At 42.3% G+C, this 24,060-nt stretch overlaps 1 protein-coding gene across 3 annotated transcripts in view; it reads right to left on the bottom strand.

The window, feature by feature from the left end:
- Nucleotides 1-10,059: 10,059 nt before the first annotated feature.
- LOC121284776 (transformer-2 protein homolog beta-like) overlaps nucleotides 10,060-24,060 on the bottom strand; it is a 47,929-nt gene continuing 33,928 nt past the window's right edge. For 2 of the 3 annotated variants that reach the window (XM_041200402.1, XM_041200405.1), the window contains exons 7-8: nucleotides 11,835-11,908; nucleotides 10,060-11,008 (exon numbers count right to left, since the gene is read on the bottom strand). In XM_041200402.1, the coding sequence (XP_041056336.1) occupies nucleotides 10,998-11,008; nucleotides 11,835-11,908 (85 nt within the window). In that variant the 3' untranslated portion in view covers nucleotides 10,060-10,997. The remainder of the gene's footprint in view (nucleotides 11,009-11,834; nucleotides 11,909-24,060) is intronic. The other variant, XM_041200403.1, reaches the window with a different exon arrangement.

Below are 24,060 nucleotides of genomic sequence, written 5' to 3'. Positions count from 1 at the left end.
TTGGCAAGTATTTCCTTTTTGCAAAAAGCATGATCTGTTGTGGTCAAATGAGGAGAAGGCAGAGAGGGGAGCCACTTGGTCGTAACAACTGACAATTAAACCTTTGGACAATGGGACAAAGTACAGCATTTGAAGGCAGATAGACAGCGAATAAAAGGTTATCGACTGAGTGTGGCATCAAGGAGCCTGAGCAAAACTGGAGTCAATGGGACTCAGGGAGAAAACTCTCCATTAGTTGGAGTCATACCTAGCACAAAGGAAGATGGTGATGGTTGTTGGAGGTCAGTCATCTCAACTTCAGGACATTACTGCAGGAGCTCCTCAGGGTAGTGTCCTCAGCCCAACTATCTTTAGCTGCTGCATCAATAACCTTCCTTCCATCATAAGGTCAGAAGCGGGTATGTTCACTGATGACTCCACAATGCTCAGCACCATTTGACTCCTCAGTTACCGAAACAGTCCATGTCCAAATGCAGCAAGACCTGGACAATATCAAGGCTTGGGCTGACAAATGGTAAGTAACATTCGTACCACACAAGTGCCAGGCAATGACCATCTCCAACAAGAGAGAATCTGTCACCATTCAATGGCACTACCATCTCTGAATCACCCACTATCAACATCCTGGGGTTACCATTGACCATAAATTGAACTGGACTAGCCATATAAGTATTGTGGCTACAAGAGGTCAGAGGCTAGGAATCTTGTGGCGAGCATCTTCCGTCCTGCCCCCGCCCAAGCCTGTCCACCATCTACAAGGCACTAGTCAGGAGTGCGATGGAATACTCCCCACTTGCCTAGATGAGTGCAGTTCCAACAAAACAAGAACCTTGACATCATCAAGGACAAAGCAGCCCACTTGATTGGCACTCCCTCCACAAAACCTCATTCCCTCCACCACCGACACAAAGTTGCAGCAGTGTGTACCATCTATAAGATGCACTGCAGGAACTCACAAAGCCTCCTTATACAGCACATTCCAAATCCATGACTGCTACCATCTAGAACGGCAAGGACAGCAGACACATGGGAACACCATCATCTGTTAGTTCCCCTCAAACCACTCACCATCCTGACTTGGAAATACATCGCCGGGTCAAAGTTCTAGTATTCCCTCCCTAACACCACTGTGGATGTACCTAAACCACATGGACTGTAGCAGTTCAAGGCAGCAGCTCACCACCACTTTCTCAAGGGCAATTAGGGGTGGTCAAGTAACCAGTGACACCCACATCCCATGGATGAAGAAAAACACTTGCCACATTCTACTCCAGACAAGCACAAAATGTGGGCTAAGGCTCACTAGAGTTCTGGAGGAGTGCTGCATTGTCAGAGATGCCACCTTTGGGATGAAACATTTGAATTTAGGCTTGGTTTGCACTCTCAGGTGGACCCAACAGGTTCCATGGCAGCAGTAAAATGAAGAGGAGTTCCCCAGTATCCTGACTCATTTATCCCTTACTTCAACACCCCACCACAAAGATGATCTTGTTATTATCAGAACCTTGTTTGTGGTACCTTCTAATGCGCAATGTGGCTGCTGAATTTCATATTACAACAGTGGCACAAAATTAATTTTCTTTATTATTCATTCACAGGATGTGGGCTTTGCTGGCTGGGCCAGCATTTATTGCTCATCCCTAGTTGCCCTTGAGAGGGTGGCGGTGAGCTGCCTTCTTGAACCACTGCAATCCATGTGGTGTAGGTACACCCATAGTGCTGTTAAGGAGTTCCAGGATTTTGACCCAGTGCCAGTGAAGGAAGGATATATTTCCAAGTCAGGTTGGTGAGTGACCTGGAGGGGAATATCTAGGTAATTGTTTTCCCATCTATCTGCTGCCCTTGTCCTTCTAGATGGTAGTGGTCATGGGGTTGGAAGGTGCTGTCGAAGGAGCTTTGGTGAGTTCCTGCAGTACATCTTGTAGATGGTACACACTGCTGCTACTGTGTATTTGTGTTGGAGGGAGTGAATGTTTGTTAATGTAGTGCCAATCAAGTGGCTGCTTTGTCCTGGATGGTGTCAAGCTTCTTGAGTATTGTTGGGAGCTGCACTCGTCCAGGCAAGTGAGAAGTATTCCATCACACTCCTGACTCATGGCTTGTAGATGGTGAACAATTTCTGATCAATGGTAACCCTTAGGATGTTGATAGTGGAGGATTCAGTGATAGTAATGCCATGGAACATCAAGGGGCAATGGTATGATTCTCTCTTGTTAGAGATGGTTATTGGCTGACACTTGTGTGGTGTGAATGTTACTTGCCACTTGAAACATATGGTCCAGGTCTTGCTGCATTTGGACATCGACTGCTTCAGTATCTGAGTCGTCACGAATGGTACTAAACATTGTGTAATCATCAGCAAACATCCCCTCTTCTGACCTTATGATGGAAGGTCATTGATGAAGCAGCTGAAGATAGGACACTACCCTGAAGAACTCCTACATTGATGTCCTGGAGCTGAGATGACTGACTTCCAACAACCACAACCATCTTCCTTTGCGCTAAGTATCACTCCATTGAGCAGAGAGTTTTCCCCGATTCCCAATGACTCGGTTTGCTAGGGCTCCTTAATGCCACACCTGGTCAAATACTATCTTGATGTCAAGGGCAGTCACTTTCACCTTACCTCGGAAGTTCAGCTCTTTTGTCCATGTTTGAACCAAGGCTGTAACGAGGCCAGGAGCTGAGTGGCCCTGTGAGAACCCAAACTGGCATCAGTGAGCAGTTTATTGCTAAGCAAGTGCCACCTGCTAGCACTGTTGATGACCTCTTCCATACTTTACTGGTTATAAAACACTTTGGGATGGCCTGAGTTTGTGAAAGGCACGATATAGATGCAAGTTTTTTTTTCTGTACACCTCACATTATTTGAACTCCTTGGCTGATTGAAGAGTGCAGCTGATACTTTGGGTATACAACGAATCAAATTTAAGCCAGATGTAACCTCAAACATGCCATTCCTACTTTGACTAAGTGCGTAAGGCTGATACTTAGGAGATAGTATTGCACTCCACTGTTACAGCTTGTGTAATTTGAACTTGTCTGCTCACCTCAATAAAACCCAAGATGACAAGACATCCCTTCTCCATTCATAGAATGGTTAAACTAACACAGCCCAAAAGAAAATCATCCCCACATTTGAGTCATTTCATTCGATAAAAGCAAAAAAAAAATGCTGTAATACTCAGGTCAGTCAGCATCTGTGGACAGAAAAAGTTGTGTTTCTGATCAAAGATGTCCCTTCATCAAAAACTAAAGGAAAAGTAAAAATGTGATAGGTTCTGAGCAAGGTTGGGATGGGGGCTGGGGGGACGAAGAGGAGAAAGCAGGGCAGGGGGAACGGAAAGAACAAAAGGGGAAGTCTGCGATGACAAATGGTTTTGGGTTAATAGGTAAAAAATCAAAAGACGTTTGCAAGTTGGGTGTTGATGGTCATCCGAAAGCAAAATGAATGGATAAAGAAAGAAAATGAAGGCCGAGGTTATGATCTAAAATTGTTGGACTCAATGTTGAGCCCAGAAAGCTGTTTGGTAAAGATGAGGTGCTGCTCCTCAAGCCTGTGTTGAGTTTCAGTGGAACATTGTAGCAGGCTATGGTCAGATTGGCAGCAAGGTGGAGAATTAAAATGACAAGCGACAGGAAGCTCAGGGTCATACTTGCAGAAAAAAATTAGTTTGATTTAATTATTTCTTTAAATTCTACTTTAGCAAATGGATAATATCAAGTTATTGGGACAGGTGGCCTGACAAAGGAGCAACATAGCTGAATTTGAAATTTTTATAGATTCATGTCACTGTGGCCATGGCCCAATGATCAACCAGGGTGAAGCAAACTGCTGACATCTTAGGACAGTTCCTATTTACTGATTTACTATGAAATGGAAAACACAAGATTCCTTGTGCCAATGTATTTTGGGCCTGCTGAGATTCCACCTTAAACTGGAGATGATTCGACTCAAAAAGATAATTAAATAGCACCACAAAGTTATTTGAGGAGTGGATAGAAGCATTAGTGACCACAGTGTATTGTAAATATGATTGTAAATCTCACTTTTGCTTAACGCTTATATGTCTGTCTAGCTGGATAGGTTGAATGTCAAATCTAATGCCACTGTTAAAACTGTGCCTCTGGTCCATCAAGAATTATACACAAATATACCAGAGAAAATATTAGGACAAGGAACTGACAAAGGGTAAAACAAAAACAAAAATACCTGGAAAAACTCAGCAGGTCTGGCAACATCTGCAGAGAGGAGCACAGTTAACGTTTCGAGTCCGAATGACCCTTCAACAGAACTAAGTAAAAATAGAAAAGAAGTGAAATATAAGCTGGTTTAAGGGGGTGGGACAAGTAGAGCTGGATAAAGGGCCAGTGATAGGTGGAGATAACCAAAAGATGTCACAGACAAAAGGACAAAGAGGTGTTGAAGGTGGTGATATTAAGTAAGGAATGTGTTAATTAAGGGTAGAAAGCAGGATGAGCAAGGTACAGATAGCCCTATTGGGGGCGGGGTGGGGTGAAGGAATCGAAAAAGGCTAAAAGGTAGAGATAAAACAATGGAAATACATTTAAAAATAATGGAAATAGGTGGGAAAAGAAAAATCTATATAAATTATTGGAAGAGGTGGGGGGGTGGGGGGGGGGGAAATCGAAAAGGGAATGGGGATGGAGGAAAGAGTTCATGATCTAAAATTGTTGAACTCAATATTCAGACCGGAAGGATGTAAAGTGCCTAGTCGGAAGATGAGGTGCTGTTCCTCCAGTTTGCGTTGAGCTTCACTGGAACAATGCAGCAGGCCAAGGATGGACATGTGGGCATGAGAGCAGGGTGGAGTGTTGAAATGGCAAGTAACAGGGAGGTCTGGGTAATGCTTGCGGACAGAACGAAGGTGTTCTGCAAAGCAGTCACCCAGTCTGCGTTTGGTCTCTCCAATGTAGAGGAACCCACATTGGAAGCAACGAATGTAGTAGACTAAATTGAGGGAAGTGCAAGTGAAATGCTGCTTCACTTGAAATGAGTGTTTGGGCCCTTGGACGGTGAGGAGAGGAGGGGAATTGAAGGGGCAGGTGTTATACCTTCTGCGGTTGCATGGGAAGGTGCCCTAGGAGGGGGTTGAGGTGTGGGGGTGATGGAGGAGTGAACCAGGGTGTACTGACTCCACCCACCAAAAAGGAAAGGACCATTATGGCAAACTGCCATAGTTGCAAACCTGGCAAACAAAAGTTGATGTCAATGCAAAGTATCAGGGATTGTGCCGTTAAACATTTAACTGCAGTCTTCAGCAGGTAAACCTTTTGCCTTTTAGGTTACAGGAAGTGTGAGCAGGTAACTGTGATGAAGGCAACAGGGCATCCAAGATTTGAGTTAGCAATGGGCCAACAGCATATCTTGTTAACCAATGAGATTTAAGGATCAAGAAGAAACAGGAAGAGGGAAGGGAAAAACATGTGTATTAAGTACAGAAAGAGAAATAAAGAGGATTTGATTGAGAGAACCAAAGGGAAAAAAAGTTAATTTTTAAAAAATCTCTACAATTTAGTGTAAGAAATGAGAATCAACCTTTTCTAGGCCAGAGATAGATTCATATTGCATTAACAATCAAGTTGTTAAAAAGGGTGTTGCACAAAGTCTGACCAATACTCTGTGGCAAGTTTAATGTGCAATCCAGTGCATTATTCTGAAAAGTGAGGACTAAGGATGCCACTTTTGCTGTTCGTGTTTTTGTTTTGCATAAGATCGACCAGAAAGTTATAGTGATACAGAACCCACAACATAGCTCTTCAGCTGAACTGGATGGTCGATTTGCACATTAATTGCTTGCACTGTGGACTCAGTTACTCTTCCAGCAACCAGTATTTCACTAACATTTCCAGGGTTCAAAAATATTTTTCAAACAAAACTAAAGAAAATGCAACGTATAACAAAGTCAAAGATAAAATAAACAATAAAAGATTGTAGAATTGCAAAGTAGAGAAAGTTTAAAGATTCTCAAGAGGAAGGTAAGCAAATATTCTCATTGGTTTCAGCTCAGTTGATCTGGTAAAACAAGCTACTGAGAATGATAATTACAGCTCCATTAAATGTCCAAGTGCAAGGAACTGTGTACAGAACGCACCATGAGCCTACCAGCTAAGTGTGTCCACCAGAAATCAACTAGCTAAGACCACAGCAAAGCGTTTTAGCCACATGCATGAATTTTAGTAAACGCCTTACATGCACACAATGAGCAAATGACCTCAAATATATGTCTTTTTACTTATCTGAATTCCAAATTACCTACATGTGGCTAGAGGCTGCCATATTGCTCTACACCAGTGAGCATTATTAATTTAAAGTGGTAGAAATTTTCAATAGATTTACTTCAAAATTTCAATTAGAAGGGAAATAAACATACTATCCAATCATTATATTCCACTTACTACCATTTGCCAGTAGATGGCAGACCAACTTGTTGACAACTGACTTTTCTCTAATCTCGGAGTTGGGAACAGAATGATTAAATGCGCTTGATCATTCCATGAATATTTTATGATTAATAAAATAAAGCTCACTGAAAGACCAGCAAGAATATATGTTTAGTTACATCAAAGCTATAAGAAAATGGAACAATGCATTTTGATTTAAAACTTGTGGAATCACAGCCACGGCAAGCATTAGGGGCAACTTGAAGCCTGTGCTACACCAAGGAGGAAATAATTTTGCACCCCTAAGTGGAGCGCTAAGGGCACAAAACTTCTAAATGCAATTGTTCAGAAAGGCTTGGTAGATGCAGCCAAGAATTAGGAAGGCAAATGACATGTCCACTATTACAAGTGAATGGGAGTACAAATGTAAGAAGGTCTTGCTACAATTGTATTGGGCTTTAGTGAAATCATATCTAGAGTACTCTGCACAGTTTTGGTCTCCATACCTAAGGAAGGATATGGTTGTATTGGAGATAGTACAACAAATGTTCATTAGACTGGTTCCTGGGATATGAGAGTTGTCCCATGAGACAAGTAAATTGAGCCTATATTCTAGAGTTCACAAGAACAAGAGGTGATCTCTTCAAAACATATCAAATTCTGAAGGGGCTTGACCTGGGTAGACATTGTTTCTCCTGGCTGGGGAATCCACAACACAGGGAGTGTCAGGATGAAGGGCTGATCATTTAGAGCAGATACGGAAAAAGTTCTTCACTCAGATGTTTGTGAATCGTTGGAATTCTCCACCCAGATAGTTGCGCACGTTCCATCATTAAGTATACTTAAGGCCGAGATTGGATGGATTTTTGGTGTCTTAGCCAGAAAGCAGTTGAGGCAGACGATCAGCCATGTTTGTATTGAATAGCAGAACAAGCTGAGGGTCACATGATCTACGCCTTTTCCTATTTATGTTCCTGAGCTATCAGAGGGGCTCCAAGTTTTTTTCCTTGTGCTTTAGAATACCATCAACTGATTTAGTCATACAACTAAAGACTTTCCAATTTGCTTCCCCCTAGCCATTAACTAACCTGAATCTGACAAGGTAAATAACTCCTGCTTGGAGGCCATTGGGACCTCATTCACCAACCTACATCTCACTAATGACAGTGAACATAACTCAACTTGTGGGCATCCCATTCACCAGCTTGTATCACCATGTGGACTACAAGCATAAATTCCGTCATTCCAAGGAAGCACTGCAAAGATTTCCACATGCGCTTGTAGGCAAACATGTGATTTGTATTGGGCTGAACACTGACTAAAACTTGGCTGAAACATATATTAGTGGCAGATGCAGTATGTTGCCAAAAGTATTTTCAGCCTCAGTGAGAAACTACAAAGCACCACCAGCGCAGCCTTGACAGCTTTAGTGTCTCCAAGTGGGCTGGAGTACACATTAGAAATTCCAGTTGGATAAAGCAACTGTTCATTACTCTGATCCAAAGATCAGTTTCTTTGGCCATATAAAAGGCAAATCATTTCTTCTCTCATCACTTAACTTGTAATCCAATACACCATTTTGCATTAGGCTGCATACTTATATAATGGTCAAACAGCACTGCAGATATAAATTCACAATCTGCCCTTCCTAGCTGATTTCAAGATAAAAAATGGGCAGGATCAAGTCATTGGGCCCTTAAAAGTTCATCCCTTTGGTACCTCGATTCTTCCCTCAGAAAATCCACTGAAATCATCTTTCCAATTCTCCACTTCCAATTAGAAGTCCTTTGAATGTGACCAATCTTGCCTCTACCTCTCTCCACTGGCAGATGCATTTCAAAGAGATCCCACTCAACTCTTTCTAAGCTGCAAATCTCAATTCTCTATCTTTTCCTCCAAGATTAACTGCTTCATATTTTAAGAGCAGCATGACTGATCCTAATTTTTTTTTTTGCAGTGTGGTGTCTAAAACTGTACTGCAGTCTGACCCATTGATTGAAGTTGAGCCTACCACAGCACCAGCTAGCCTTCCTGTTGCTTGTCATTTCAATTTTTCACTTGCTCCCCACACTGACCTTTCTGTCCTGACCTGCTAGTGTTCCAATGAAACTCAATGCAAGTTTGAGGAAAAGCACCTCATCTTTCGACTTGGCACTCTGGACTAAATACAGTGCTCAGCAATTTTAGTTCATAATCTCTGCCTCCACTGCTTTTTGCTGGCTCGGTGTGTCTCGTTACTTTTATTCCTTCACTTTGCATTTGGACAGCTGCTATCCAGCCATTCACGCCTCATCTGGATGCATCTTCTTTACCTATTACCATGAAAATGTGTTATTTAATCTCTCCTGCCCTCCAACCGATCACAGACCTTTTATCTTGTTTTTCCCTTCCCCTCCCCATTCATTTGCTCAAATCCTATTACATTTCCTCAGTTTTGATGAAGGGTCATCGGCCTGAAACGTTAACACTTTCTCACCACAAATGCTGAGTATTTCCAGCATTTTCTATTTTTATTATCTGGGATTTTGATCCATGCATGTAGCTCAAATGCAGAATTAACCATGCCTTTGTGAATTTGCTTTTATTGGGCTGAAATCAGTCCCTTCATGGAACCCACTGTGACTTCTCCCAAGCATTCTTGCATTAGCAGGTTCACAAGGACTCTGAACTCCAAGCGCAGTGATTGCAGAGAGCAGTGTACAGGGTGGTAGCTTAGGAGGGAATAGGAAGTAGCTCAATCAAGCAATTAGTTAAGGAAAGCCCAATGCATAACCTTTTGGTGCTTGAGTAAAGCCAAAAAAAAAATGCACATTTGACAACTGAGTTTCACACACTTTAATGCAAATGTTTGAGATACTGTTCTTGTTACTATAAACAACAAAACTAACCCTGTAATCCCATTGCACCTTTTTGTTATGAGCATTCTGCTTGAACTGCACAAACAGTAATATCACCTATAAACTCATTTAGTTAAAAGGGGAAGAAATCCAGGCAATAGTTTGCGTGGATTCTGCAAAAACAAAATTATATGCAATAGCCATATCAAAACCACAGAAATTGTTTTTCAAGATTTTCTTTAAAAAGTTGCCTCCATACAGGGATCAGTTCCCATTTATACCATTAAATTCAACCAAGTGGCTATGTAAAGCATTCAAGTAGCACTAGTGAAGAGTAAGAGAATAGCAGAGTGTGGGTTTGCACCCATCTGGCATTCCACTCTGTTGCTGCCTGCAGATGCTGAAGCAAAAGGGCAAGCTATCAGAGTTCAGCTGTCCATTATTGTCTCAGACTAGTTGTCACATGTCACAAAAAACAAGTCTTCAAGGCAGCCATGGCAAATCAGGCAAATTTGCCCTGATGTTGTCTTCAGTTGCACAAGCTCTGCACATTGGGAGCCCACATTCCTTTTATCCTACTAAACAAAATACAACATCAGCTAGTCATGCAGTAAACAAGGCATAATCTAAACAGAAGATTCACCTGAGGTTGGCAATTTAGATTACTTTTGCATTTGATCAATTGTTCCAACTATTACACTGCTTTATATTCAAGGTTACAAAGAATAATAAAACTCTTGCAAGGATTGCAAAGGGCTAGTTCAACTAATAAAATGAAGACAATATAGCAGCTAAGAGAGAAACATGAAACATAGGATGTTTTTGCTGAAGTTTAATGTTCATTTTGCATCAGATATTTAAAAGCATTTCACACACTTGTATTCAGTGCCATAGTTTTTGCACTGATACAAAAATCTTAACAGAACAGTCTCTTCACAACATGAATCCAGAAGATTTATGGACACGAATGAATATTACTGATGGGATACAAAAATAGTCCCATGAAAGATCAAATAACTTAATCTAATGGAACTAATAAAAAGATCAGTAGTTAACCAAATTCAGCTAATCACAATTAGTTGAGAGTTAAGGCCAGGCTTAAGTGCTGCCTTTCCCCAGTGTTTTTGAGATTGATGTTGGAATACGTCTTTTCAATGTGGAATTTTTAAAAAATTCTTCCAGTCAGAAAACCAACACTATTTTCTACAAATAGTTTCCATTTAATTTGTTTAATTACCAATATCTAATTCTTCAATGTACCATTTTGCAAGTTTAAAATTTAGGATTTTAATTTACTCCACACTGTGAAAAAAGCCCTTCACTGAGTTCATGGGACTGAATGAGAACATAAGAAACCAATGTTGCTACGAGTGCAGATCTGGAATCTGCACGTGTATAAGTCCTCCACAAGTCCAATATTAGTTCCCATCACCAAACTTCAAAGAACATACATCTTATTAAATGAGACAATAGCAGCTAAACGGTCATTCACCATTGCATTATGTTCCTATCTACACTCAAAGCTGCTCAAGATTGGAAAAACAAAGTTTATGTTGGCCTAACCCAAGGATGTAACAATGGTTGTTTTATTAACAACCCAATACAACTGGAACATTTTAAGCTTCTTACTAAACACTTCTTGAAAGAAAAAAAAACTTTACACAAACATGACTAAAAAAATTTGTTTTATATAAAAGAAATCTTCAGCAAGTAGGTCAGCTGGCCTGAAGGTTGCCATTTGAATCCGTCAGATCTTCAGTAGCGACCTAAAAGAGAACAGAAGTTATCATTCAGAGCCTTAAAATCTCTCAGATCAGTACAGCAGGACTGTCCAAGCTTCTCGTTTCCAAGATTTAAGGAACATGGAAGCTCAGAGGTCATATGTGAAGTGAAATCAATTTCCACTAAGAATATTTTTTGGCAACAACAGTGCCAACAGTTGACTTCAAATTTCCAGGTCCACAAAATTCAAACAGGACAAACCAAGAAATGCAAGGGAAACCAGGTCTGAGGTGCCAGGGCTCATTGCAGTGGATTTCCAGGGCTTGTGAACACAGGCCAGTTGCATCCACACATCAGATCATCCAGTCAGATGTAACTTGTATGACTATCGTGTTTTATCTACTCTTGAGCAAAACTTAGATAAGTGAAATTTTGACAACTCTTGTACAATTCCAAATGAAATTTTAAATTCGCAGTGGATTAATTTTTTCAGAATTTCTAACAGTGGCAAATTTGCTTTCATTCTGAAGAAAAAAACATTATGCCAGTGCATACAGGACACCCTGAAATTGATGTAATTTATGCCATAAACATGGTATGTCACCTTAGGAAAAAAGTAATTAATCCTCGAATCAAGGTAAACTGATTATATTTGGTACCTCTTCTGCTCAGGGCAGGCAAATGACCCCTTCCCAGACCACTCATATGCCCAAGATGAAGCAAAGAAGGAATGCTGACAATACTCTTCCAAATATCTTCTCCCTCTTCCCCATTCCTATTCAAAAACTTCTTGCATTCCTTGAATAGCCGTATCACTATCAAAATCCTTCATAACAAATGCCTATTGATCAGTGAACACATTGCACTTACGTGGAGAGTAAGAACGTGACCTTGAGCGAGAACGATAGCCACCCCTGCTATAATAGGGAGAGGGAGAACGTCTTCTGGAGCAAACAAAAAAATTCTCATTAGACACGATACCAGGCAAAGTGCAACACACCCAAAACTGGTGACAATGGAACTTGGTAGTTGGCTGGGAAGAGGTTCTTCTGCAATCGGAAAAAAATTTGTTGCAATTTGTACTTTTTTTACATAAGTGTGATTAATGAGCCAAGGAATCTCAGCTTAGCCTGATGCCAATAAGTAATGTTTTTGTGCTACAGTCCGGAAAATACATTCACGTACTGTGTAAAAGTATCTGGAATTGCTCTGACAATTGGGGTTGACCACACATCTCAGTTCTTTCACGGTCGTCCAGCAATAACTATTCTGATAGTGTTACTAATTGAGGTGTATAAAATAATGAGGGGCATAGATAGGGTGGACAGGAAGGAACTTTTCCCCTTGGCGGAGGGATCACTAACTAGGAGGCATAGATTTAAGGTAAGCGGCAAAGGTTGAGAGGGATGTAAGGAAGAATTTTTTCGCCCAGAGGGTGGTGGTAATCTGGAATTCACTGCCTGAAAAGGTGGAACAGGCAGAAACCCTCATAACATTTAAGTATTTGGATGTACACTTGCGATGCCATGGCATACAATGCTATGGGCCTGGTGCTGGAAAATGGGATTAGAATAGTTAGGTACTTGTTTGACTGGTGCAAACTCAATGGCCTGAAGGGCCTCTTTCTGTGCTGTAGACCTCCACGACTATGTAAAACAACCCTCATTGCTTGGTTTTATTTGACCTACTTGACGAATCTTATGGCCCACACAAAAGTCAACCTGCAAGTTAACAGGAACAAATTGTGCTTGCATCTATTCCAACCGATGGCTGAAAGGTGGTTATTAACTTTTAGCCTGAATACCTTCCTGCCACTGCAACTTTTGTGCTGGGGTAGGGGGTTAATCAAACAGCAGAAAGATTAAGCTTAACGTTGTAAATAGTGTTAGTAACCAGACAGAAATGCAGCTCCCTCCACTTAAACTGCCCATGTTTAAATTGGGTGAATAGCAACTTCTCTATTATCATGATGAATTACAAAGTTAACACTTATGAAAACAGGTGTTCAGTGATTAGTTTGCGTAATGTTAAGGTGTTATTACCATGTATATTAAAACCCCTCCAAGTGAAAAGAGATTTACTGAAACATGCAAGTTTCTCTTGAAATAAGGGAAATAAAAAAAGTTCCACAGAAGCAAATTTACACAAATCTTCCAATATGCATAGTGGGGAAATCTCATTAAATGCACTTACTATAAGCAGTTGGGAATTTAATGAAAAACCTCAGTAAATAGTCCTCAAGAACACAACAAAAATATTGACCATGATTTCCTTGATGAAAGTAAATGAAGTTCTCTTTGGACACCATGAATATCAGCAATTCTATTATTCTATGATGGTCCTGCCATCATCAATTTTTGGGATTCAGTATTTTAGGATATGTTTTCAATCACATGCCTCAAAGATCCAACCTTTGAGCTGGTGCAATATTTTGCATCAAACAGATTTACTTGATTTACTTGAACAAAAACAGAATTACCTGGAAAAACTCAGCAGGTCTGGCAGCACTGGTGGAGAAGAAAAGAGTTGACGTTTCGAGTCCTCATGACCCTTCGACAGATTTACTTGAATAGGATTAGATCCTTCTATTTCCTCTATAGTCATCAAAAGTTTGTGATGTCAAGACGGTGGAGTTGGGACAGTGAATGTTGGGACATCAAGCCTCGAAGTGATCCAACTTTGCAGCATTTGTTTTCAAAGACTCTCAAATCTGTGCACTGTTCAAACATCCAGAAATTTGATGGTCCATCACCTTCCTGCACCTACAATATTCTCCATTTTGCTCATCCTCAAAAGCACATTTTCAATTTAACCTCCTCCAGTCACCTGCCAGTCCCTTAACCTTGGCATGAATGGTCTTTTGTAGGGAATTTTTTTTTCATTCATTCATGGGGCATGGCTCAGCCAGCATTTATGGCCCATCCCTAACTGGTGGTGGTGAGCTGCCTTCTTGAACCACTACAGTCCATATGGCGTAGTTTTACCCACAGTGCTGTTAGGGAGGGAGTTCTGGGATTTTGACTCAGCGACAGTGATATAGTTCTATATTTCCAAGTCAGGATGGAGAGTGGCTTGGAGGGGAACTTCCAGGTGGTGGTGTTCCTATATGTCTGCTGCCCTTGTCCTTTTAGATAGTAGTGGTCATAGGTTTGGAAGGTGCTGTCTAAGGAGCCTTGGTGAGTTCCTGCAGTGCATCTTGTAGATGGTTCACTGCTGCCACTGTGCGTCAGTGGTGCAGGGAGTGGATGTTTGTGGATGTGGTGCCAATCAAGCGGGCTGCTTTGTCCTGGATGGTGTCAAGCTTCTTGAATGTTGTTGGGAGTTGTACTCATCCAGGCAAGTGGGGAGTATTCCATCACACTTTTGACTTGTGCCTTGTAGATGATGGACAGACTTTGGGGGAGTCAGGTGGTGGATTACTAGCTGCAGGATTCCTAGCCTCTGACCTGCTCTTGTAGCCACAATATTTGGTTAGTCCAGTTGTTTCTGGTCAATGGAAACCCCCAGGATATTGATCGTGGGGGATTCAGCAATGGTAATGCCATTAAATGTCATGGGGCAACAATTAGATTCTCTTGGAGATGATCATTGCATGGCACGTGTGGCATGAATGTTACTTGCCACTTGCCAGCCCAAGCCTGGATATTGTCCAAGTCTTGCTGCATTTGGACATGGACTGCTTCAGTAACTGAGTCATCGCGAACAGTGCTGAATATTCGTGCAATCATCAGCAAACATCCCACTTCTGACCTTATGATGGAAGGAAGGTCATTGATGAAACAGCTGAACTTGGTCAGGCCTAGGACAGTACCTTGAGGAACCCCTGAAGTGATGTACTGGAACTGATATGACTGACCTCCAACAACTGCAACCATCATCCTATGTGCTAGGTATGACTCTAACCAGAGCAGTTTTCCCCCAGATTCCATTCTGACGCCAGTTTTGCTAGGGGTCCTTGATGCCACATTCTGTCAAATGCTGCCTTGATGTCAAGGACAGTCACTCTCACTTCACCTCTGGAGTTCAGCTCTTTTGTCCGTGTTTGAACTAAGGCTGCAATGAAATCAGGAGCTGAGTGACCCTGGCAGAACCCAAATAGAGCGTCAGTGAGCAAGTTATTGCTAAGCCTCTTGATAGCATTGCTGATGACCCCTTCCATCACTTTACTGATGATCGAGAGTAGACTGATGGGGCGGTAATTGGCCAGGTTGTATATGCTCTGACTTTTGGGTGCAGGACATACCTGGGCAATTTTCCACATTGATGGATAGATGCCAGTGTTGTACTGGAATAACTTGGCTTGGGGCTCAACAAGTTCTGGTGCATAAGTCTTCAGTACTGCCGGAATATGGTCAGGACCCACGGCCTTTGCAGTATCCAGTACCTTCAGTAGTTTCTTGATATCACATGCAGTGAATCTAATTTGCTGAAGACTGGCATCCGTTCTGCTGGGGACTTCCGGAGGAGGCAGAGATGGGTCATTCAACTCAGTACTTCTGGCTGAAGATTGTTGCATATGCTTCAGCCTTATCTTTTCACTGATGCACTGGGCTTCCCCCATCATTGAGGATGGGGAAATTTGTGGAGCCCCCTCTTCCAGTGAGTTGTTTAATTGCCCATCATCATTCACGACTGGATGTGGCAGTACTGCAGAGCTTAGATGTGATCTGCTGATTGCGGGATTACTTAGCTCTGTCTATCACTTGCTGCTTATGCTTCTGGCATGCCAGTAGTCCTGCGTTGGTTGTAGCTTCATCAAGTTGACACCTCATTTAAGCACGTCTGGTGCTACTCCTGGCATGTCCTCCCCTGCACTCTTCATTGAACCAGGGTTGATCCCCTAGCTTGGTGATAATGGAAGAGGGGGGGATATGGCAGACCATGAGGTTACAGATTATGACTGAGTACAATTCTGCTGCGGCTGATGGCCCACAGTACCTCATGGTTGCCCAGTCTTGAGTTGCTAGATATTTTCAAAATCTATCCCATTTAGCATGGAAGTAATGCCACACAACATGGAGGGTATTCTCAATGTGAAGACAGGACTTTGTCACCACAAGGACTGTGCAGTGGTCACTCCTACGATACTGTCATGGGCAGGTGCATCAGCGGCAGGCAGGTTGGTGAGGACAAGGTCAATTATGTTTTTTCCTTTTGTTGGTGCCCTCACCACCTGCCGCAAATCCAGTCCAGCAGCTATGTCCTTGAGAACTCGGCCAGCTCAGTTAGTAGTGGTGCTACCAAGCTACTCTTGGTGATAGGCATTGAAGTGCCCCACCCAGAGAACATTCTACATCCTTGCCACCCTCAGTGCTTCCTCCAAGTGGTGTTCAACATGGAGTAGTACTGATTCATCAGCTTGAGGGGGCTGGGGGTGGTGGTACTGCTAATCAGCAGAGGGTTTCCTTGCGCATGTTTGACCTGATGCCATGAAACTTCATGAAGTCCGGAGTCAGTGCCAAGGACCCCCAGGGCAACTTCCTCCCGACTGTATACTACTGTGCTACCGCCTCTGCCAGCAGGTGGGGCAGGACATAACCAGGGATGGTGATGGTGGCGTCAGAGGCATTGCTTGTAAGGTATGATTCTGTGAAGATGACGATGTCAGGTTGTTGTTTGACTAATCTGTGGGCTAGTTCTCCCAATTTTGGCACAAGCACCCAGATGTTAGTGAGGAGGACTTTACAGGGCTGTTTGCCATTGTCCTTCCAGGTGCCTAGGACGATGCCAGATGGTCCATCTGATTCCATTCCTTTTAGACTTCTTAGCAGATTGATACAACTGAATGGCTTGCTAAGAGTCAACCACATTGCTGTGGGTCTGGAGTCACATGTAGGCTAGGCCAGGCCAGGTAAGGGTGATAGATTTCCTTCCCTAAAGGACACTAGTGAACCAGATGGGGTTTTTTTTTTTTTTTTACAGCAATTGACAATGATTTCATGGTCATTAATAAAAAATTGTGAATCAATAGTCTAGAATTCAAATTTCACCATCTTCCATGGCAGGATTTGCTGGGTCCGCAGAGAATTACTTTGGGTCTCAGGATCCTAGTCCAGCGACAATACCACTATGCCACTGCCTCCCCAAGCAATCAATTTTTAAAAAATCTCCCCCCCACCCCCCCAACTATTCTCTGATATAGTCATTTGGTAGTACAGAACTTAAGTATCGCTGAAAAAAAGGAGACATGCTGTCAAAGCTTTTCATCTTTCACTCATCAGGACAATCACAAGAATACCAAATGTAAAGGGAACAGTTTATACTGTCTGAGAGTGCTGACTGGTTGGCAAGTGGACTGATTGGTAGGGGCATTGCCATGGAGAATGCACCAAGTAATTGATGACTGACTTAACTGCCAAGCTTTGTTTAAATTCAAACCAAGCAGGTTGACTCTGATTAGTCAAGGCATTGCCCTGGGGAATGAACCAGAGAATGGCTGTCACCTGTTTTGTTCAGTTGAAACAATGTGCGTACATGTTCTGCCTGCAAAGAACATTATTAATATATATAACTTCCAGCACTTTTAGCCTGACTGAATCGTAAACTGGTTGCCAGCATAATTCTGAGCAGCTCTCAGGACTGTTTAGCAAATGCTGTCCAATCCCAAAATCACATCCAATGTAGGACACTATTTTGAGTTTTGCAAGTGCAGGCTGGTTTGGTATGGTCAGTACCTTGCCTGTTGTGAACAGCTGAAGGGACATTCTATTTAATATGATCTGCCACTTTTTGGGATGTACGGCCTACATCACAGCAGCACTGAAGTACATTATATTACTCATTTTTCTGATAGGCAGAACATCTTTATAGCTTGAAGGCAACATCCTGTTAGTGGTGAACACCACTCGTATTGCTCCTGAACAGTAGCAGCATAGAACGGCTAGCTTCACCTGTGGCTCAAGTTTTTGAGATACCTTGCTCTTCCAGGGTAATCAAGGTAGACTGTGCACTTTTCAGGACCAAAAGCGACGGCCTTGGGCCCATGAGTCCTGAATCTAAATGTCCTGATGAATGCGAGGTGAAAAGCTTCGACATTTGCCTTCTTTCAGTCCTGTACTAACAAATGGCTGTTTGTATACCTGAGATAGAGGTACAACCAAATTGGGCATAACAACAAAATAGTTCGTCTCAAGTTAAGAACAGGCAAGCTATCTATCGAATTTCTCAGAGCGTATTAAACCCATGTTGTGCCAGTTCATTTCCAAGTGTACTGATAATGCTAAAAAGTGAGACACAGTCCCCAATTGAGTGTTTATACAAGATGAGATTGAACAGACCAGTAATAGGGATACAAATTTACACCATGCCTTACACTTGAGATCAAGCAAATTTCATTTATCGATTTGATCCATTTTGTTATATTGCCCGAATAGATGGCCGCACCATAAATACCTGTTTCAAATCGCCCACACTGTGAACTCACTTAAGTGAAAGCAGTTTGGAAGTTCAATTAATGACGCCACCAAACACATAACAAATCTAGGTTTTAGATAAATCTGCGTCAGAGCAGGAGGACTCAAGAAGGAAATACGGAAAGTACAGGGCCAACATATTCCAGTAAAGACAAAAGGTAGGACCAACAAATCTAGGGAACCCTGGATATCGAGGGATATACAGGATTGGATAAAGAGAAAAAAGAGATGCTTATGGCAGATACCGAGGGCTCAAAGCAGCAGAAGCCCTAGGGGAGTATAGAAAGTGTAGGGGTGGAATTTAAAAAAGGAAATTAGGAGAGCAAAAAGGGGGCATGAAAAAACATTGGCAGGTAAAATAAAGGAAAATCCAAAGTTATTTTACAACTACATTAAGAGTAAGAGGATAACTAGAGAAAGAGTAGGTCCCATTAAGGACCATAGTGATAATGTGTGTGGGGAGCCAGAAGACGTAGATAGGGTTCTAAATGAATACTTTGTGTTGGTGTTCACAAGTGAGAGGGACAATGTGGGTATGGAAAATCAGGCAGAAGGACACTGATATAATTTTAAAAATTAGCATAGAAAGGGAGGTGGTCAAAGTGGTCTGGCAGGCTTAAAAGTAGATGAATCTCCAGGCCTGGATGAAATATATGCCAGACTGTTGAGTGAAGCAGGGGAAGAGATAGCAAGGGCACTGGCAATAATTTTCAATACCTTTCTAGCCAAAGAGCAGGTGCCAGAAGACTGGAAGGCAGCCAATGTGGCACCGTTATCCAAGAAGGGAGGAAGGGATAAACAAGGGAACGACAGGCCAGTCAGTCTAACCTCAGTGATGGGGAAACTATTGGAAGCAATTCTGAGGGACAGAATTAATCTACACTTGGAGAGACAGGGTTTAATCAAGGACAGTCAGCATGGTTTTAAGGGGATGCCACCTTTGACCAATTTGATTGAATTTTCAAAGAGGTGACCAGGTGTGTAGATGAGGGCAATGCATTTGACATAGTCTACTTGGATTTCAGCAAGGCTTTTGATAAGGTCCCACATGGGAGACTGATAACAAAGGTAAGAAGTATTTGGATGTGCCCTTGCAGTGCAATGGCATCCAAGGCAATTTGGCAAATTGAATCCAGAATTGGCCGAGGGGCAGGAAGCAGAGGGTGATGGTCGAGGGGTGTTTTTGTGACTGGATGCCTGTGTCCAGTGGGATTCCACAGGGATCAGTGTTAGTTCCCGGGTTGATCAGTAAGTTCGCAGATGACACGAAAATTGGTGGGGTAGTAAATAGTGGAGGATAGCCTTAGATTACAGGAGGATACAGGTAGGCTGGTCAGGTGGGCTGATCGGTGGCAAATGGAATTTAATCCGGTTAAGTGTGAGGTGATGCACTTGGGCAGGACAAACAAGGCATGGGAATACACGATGAACAGTAGGACCCTGAGAATTACCGAGGATCAGAGGGACCTTGGTGTGCATGGCCACCAGTCCCTCAAGGTAGGACAGGTAGATAAGGTGGTTAAGGCAGCATATAGGATACTTGCCTTTATTAGCCAAGGCATAGAATATAAGAGCAGGGAGGTTATGCTGGAACTGTATAAAACACTGGTTAGGCCACAGCTAGGGTATTGTGTGCAGTTCTGGAATCCACATTATAGGAAGGACGTGATTGCATCAGAGAGAGTGTGCAGAGGAGATTTACCAGGGTGTTGCCTGGGCTGGAGAGTTTTAGTTAGGAGGAGAGATTGGATAGACTAGGGTTATTTTTCCCTGGAGCAGAGGAGATTGAGTGGGGTCTTGATTGAGGTGTATAAAATTATGAGGGGCATAGATAGGGTAGACAGGAAGGAACTTTTTCCCTTGGTGGAGGAATCAATAATCAGGGGGCACAGATTTAAGGTAAGGGGCAGCAGGTTTAGAGGGGATGAGAGGAAGAATATTTTCACCCAGAGGGTGGTGGGAATCTGGACCTCACTGCCTGAAAGGATGGTAGAGGCAGAAACCCTTATAACATTTAAGAAGTATTTGGATGTGCACTTGCAGTGCCATGACATACAAGGCTATTGGCCTAGTGGTGGAAAATGGGATTAGAATTGCTAGGTACTTGTTTGACTGGCAGACCCAATAGGCCAAAGGGCCTTTTTCTGTGCCGTAGACCTCTATGACTATCTCTCTTACCGTGTACTCTAAGAAAGCGAGGAGTTTGCTCGTGCATGATTTCAATTTTGGTGTGCCGTCGTCCACATCAAACAGGAAGAGGTATTTGCTGAGTTCAAACTGCTCTACTCCCAGCTATCCTGCCAGAAACCAGCATCCACTGAAGACACTGAATCCTTGAAAGCACGCCTAGCTGATCTAGTGCATGCATATTGAGGGACTCCAAATGACTTGGGCCGATTTTACTGTTACTCGTCCTGCTTAATACTATAGAAAGCCTAGATGAGTATAAAAAGTACAGGGGTGAAGTAAAGAAAGGAATTAGGAAAGCAAAAAGAGGATATGAAAAAAGATTGGTAAGTGAAATCAAATTAAACCCAAAGAGGCTATACCAGTACCTTAGAGCAAGAGAATAACTAAAAGGATAGGGCCCATCAGAGATGTACATGGTAACTTGTGTGCTGATGCTGAAGATGTGGGCAGGGGTCTCAATGAGTACTTTGTCTCTGTCTTCACTAAGGAGAGGGATTCTAGCCAAGGAGGAGTGTAAAATATTAAATACAATAAGCATGATGAAAGAGGAAGTACCGGAGGGACAGGCATCCTTGAAGGTGGATAAATCACCAGGGCCTGGTGGAATGTATCCCAGGTTGTTAAAGGAAGCCAGGGAGGAAATAGCAGATGCTCTGAGGATCATTTTGAAATCCTCACTAGATACAGGCAAGGTGCTAGACGATTGGAGGTCTGCGAACATTGTACCAATATTTTTTAAAAAGGTACAAGGGATAGGTCAAAATAAATTATAGGTTGGTCAGTCTTCAATGGTAGGCAAATTATTGGAGTCAATTCTGAGACACAGGATAAACTGTCACTTTGAAAGGCACAGAAATTATTTTGGATAGTCAGCATGGTTGCTAAGGGAAGGTCATGTCTTACTAACAATATAACTTTTTGAGGAAGTAACAAGGAGGATTGATAAGGGTAGTGCAGTGGATGTTGTCTCATTGGATTTTAAGGCATTTGCCAAGCTCCTACATGGCAGACTGGTCAGAAAAGTAAATGCCCATGGGACACGGGAAGGTGGCGGGCTGGATGCAAAATTGGCTCAGTGACAGGAAACAAAGGGTAATTGTCGATGGATGTTTTTGCAAATGGAAAGCCAGAGTACAGAGGAGATTTACAAGAACATTACCAGGGCTCGAAGCAGCTTTAAGGAAAGATTGGATAGGCCATGGTTGTTTTCCTTAGAACAGAGGCAGCTGAGAGATGACCTAATTGAGGTATATAAAATTATGAGGGGCTTAGATAGGTCTTTCCTGCCTAAACTGTTTCCCCTAGCTGAGGGGTCAATCACCAGGGGGCATAGATTTAAGGTGATTGGTAGAAGGGTTAAAAGGGACATGAGGGAGAACTTTTTCACCCAAAGGGCGGTAGGCACCTGGAATTCACTGCCCAAAAAAAGGTTAACTCATTTAAAAAGGTACTTGGATCTGCACCTGAAGTGCTGTAAGCCTGCAAGATTACAGGCCAGGTGCTGAAGAGAGATTAAAAATGAGCAGCTAATTCCTTTTCTTCAGCTGGTGCAGACAGGCTGAATGGCCTCCATCTGCACCACAACTTTTCTATGGTTCTATGATTTTTTTTATATGCAATGCAAATGTCTCGTAGTGTTGCAAGGCCTTGAGGGCAACCCTGGCATATATATATATATATTTATTTTTTGTGTGTATATATGTATCTCAACAGAAATCATGCCATTCTTAATGATGGGTCCAAATTCATATCCACTGGACCAGCTGCTCAGCATGAGCGGACAGCCTTGCTCGAGAGCAAGCTAAAAACCCACTTATTGGGTTATTTTCAATTATATTTTTTTTCAATGAGTTGCCGGGTGATATATACGATAGAATTCGTCCTCACGGCTTACTGCATCCGTTTACGTATGGGCTGTCCAAGACACACAAAAGCAATGTCCCTTTTTTACCACCACCCACCCCCACTAACCCACCCATCTCATCTATGACTGATTCTGCACAACATGAATTGGCGAAATGGTTGGGCAAGTTTCTGCAAACAGTTTTGAGCAAGATTTCCACAGGCACAGTGAAGGATTGCTTCACACTTACAAAGACCATACAGAACTTGCGTATCAATAGCAATGCCAAGCCCATGTGCTCATTTGACATTGCTAGCCTATTCAAGGAAGCCACAGACATTTGCACTGCAGCACTATATTACGACAATCTATCCCACCATCACTGTGTGAATTCAATGAACTTATGAGCTCAGCAAATTGTGCGGTTGAGTTCAGTTTTAACAACACCATGTATGCCCAAATAGTTGGTGTTGCCATGGGATTCCTCTCTAGCTCCCTCAAACATCTTTGCTGGGTTCCACGAGAAAAGCGTCCTCCATTGAATGACACCTAACCTCCCACCCCTTGCATATTTCCGATATGTAGATGATACACTTGCAGCTGCTGGTTGAAATATAGCAAGTAAGAATTTCCTTACACACCTTAATGGGCTCCATTCTATGCTCAAACTCACCTTTAAAATGAAGCAGAGCTCCCTTTCCTTGATGTGCTAGTTGATAAATCTGCCAGGTTGTTCTCCAGTATTGTCTACCGCAAACTGGTCCATATACACGTTGGGATTCCTACAGTTCGACATGCTATATGATTAGCCTTACTGGCAACCTTGTAAATAGGGTCCAAGCTTTTTGCTCATCGTGCCTGATGCTGAAATAGGGCGCATCAAAGCCACCCTCTGAGATAATGGTTACCCTGATCAGATCATTGATATCAAGTCTAAGCTATCAAAGACCATACTCAGATCAAGGCCCACAACAGTCTGCAATTAACTATGATGTTGGTCTACTGCTGTTGAATGAACCTCAACAAGAAGCCTTACTGAACCAAGTTGGTGAGACTTGCAGGAGTGTAGCAATTCTGCGTCTTTGAAGCCAATAGAAAAAGCTGCTTTGGCAATAACCTTTAATACAACTTTTTGTGGAATTGCAATATCTCAAGCATCAATTTTATCAAATTTCATATGCTACGATTAGCATAGCAAAGACCCAAATGTATCTCAGGATCCAATGCATACTTGATGCTTGTTGCCAAGACTGAAACTGAGAATGGAAGAAACTGCTCAAAATTTGCTTACACAATATTAGTTACCTTTCTTACTCAACATTGTCAATTTGGGTTTCTAAATTTCCCTCAAAAAGCCACCAGAAGCATTTCAACTTGCAGTCCTTATTACAGGTCTCAATGATTTTAAACACCTGCTTTTTTTTGTCGTAGTGTTTTTTTTTTGTACTAAGCAGCTTAAGACCTAAAAAAACACAAGAACATCAGAAATTGAAGTAGACAAGCCTGCTCCACTAGTCAATACCATTATTGCTAATCCTCTGCCTCAACTCCACTCATGCCTGCTCCCCATATCTCAATTCCCTGGGAGATTAAAAATCTGTCTATCTCAGCCTTAAATATACTCAACAATAAAGTATCCACAACATTTAGG

This window comes from Carcharodon carcharias, chromosome 12 (assembly GCF_017639515.1).
Source record: "Carcharodon carcharias isolate sCarCar2 chromosome 12, sCarCar2.pri, whole genome shotgun sequence".
NCBI lineage: Eukaryota > Metazoa > Chordata > Chondrichthyes > Lamniformes > Lamnidae > Carcharodon > Carcharodon carcharias.
Note: the sequence above shows the minus strand (reverse complement) of the source record. Positions and strands in the feature narration are given on the sequence as shown.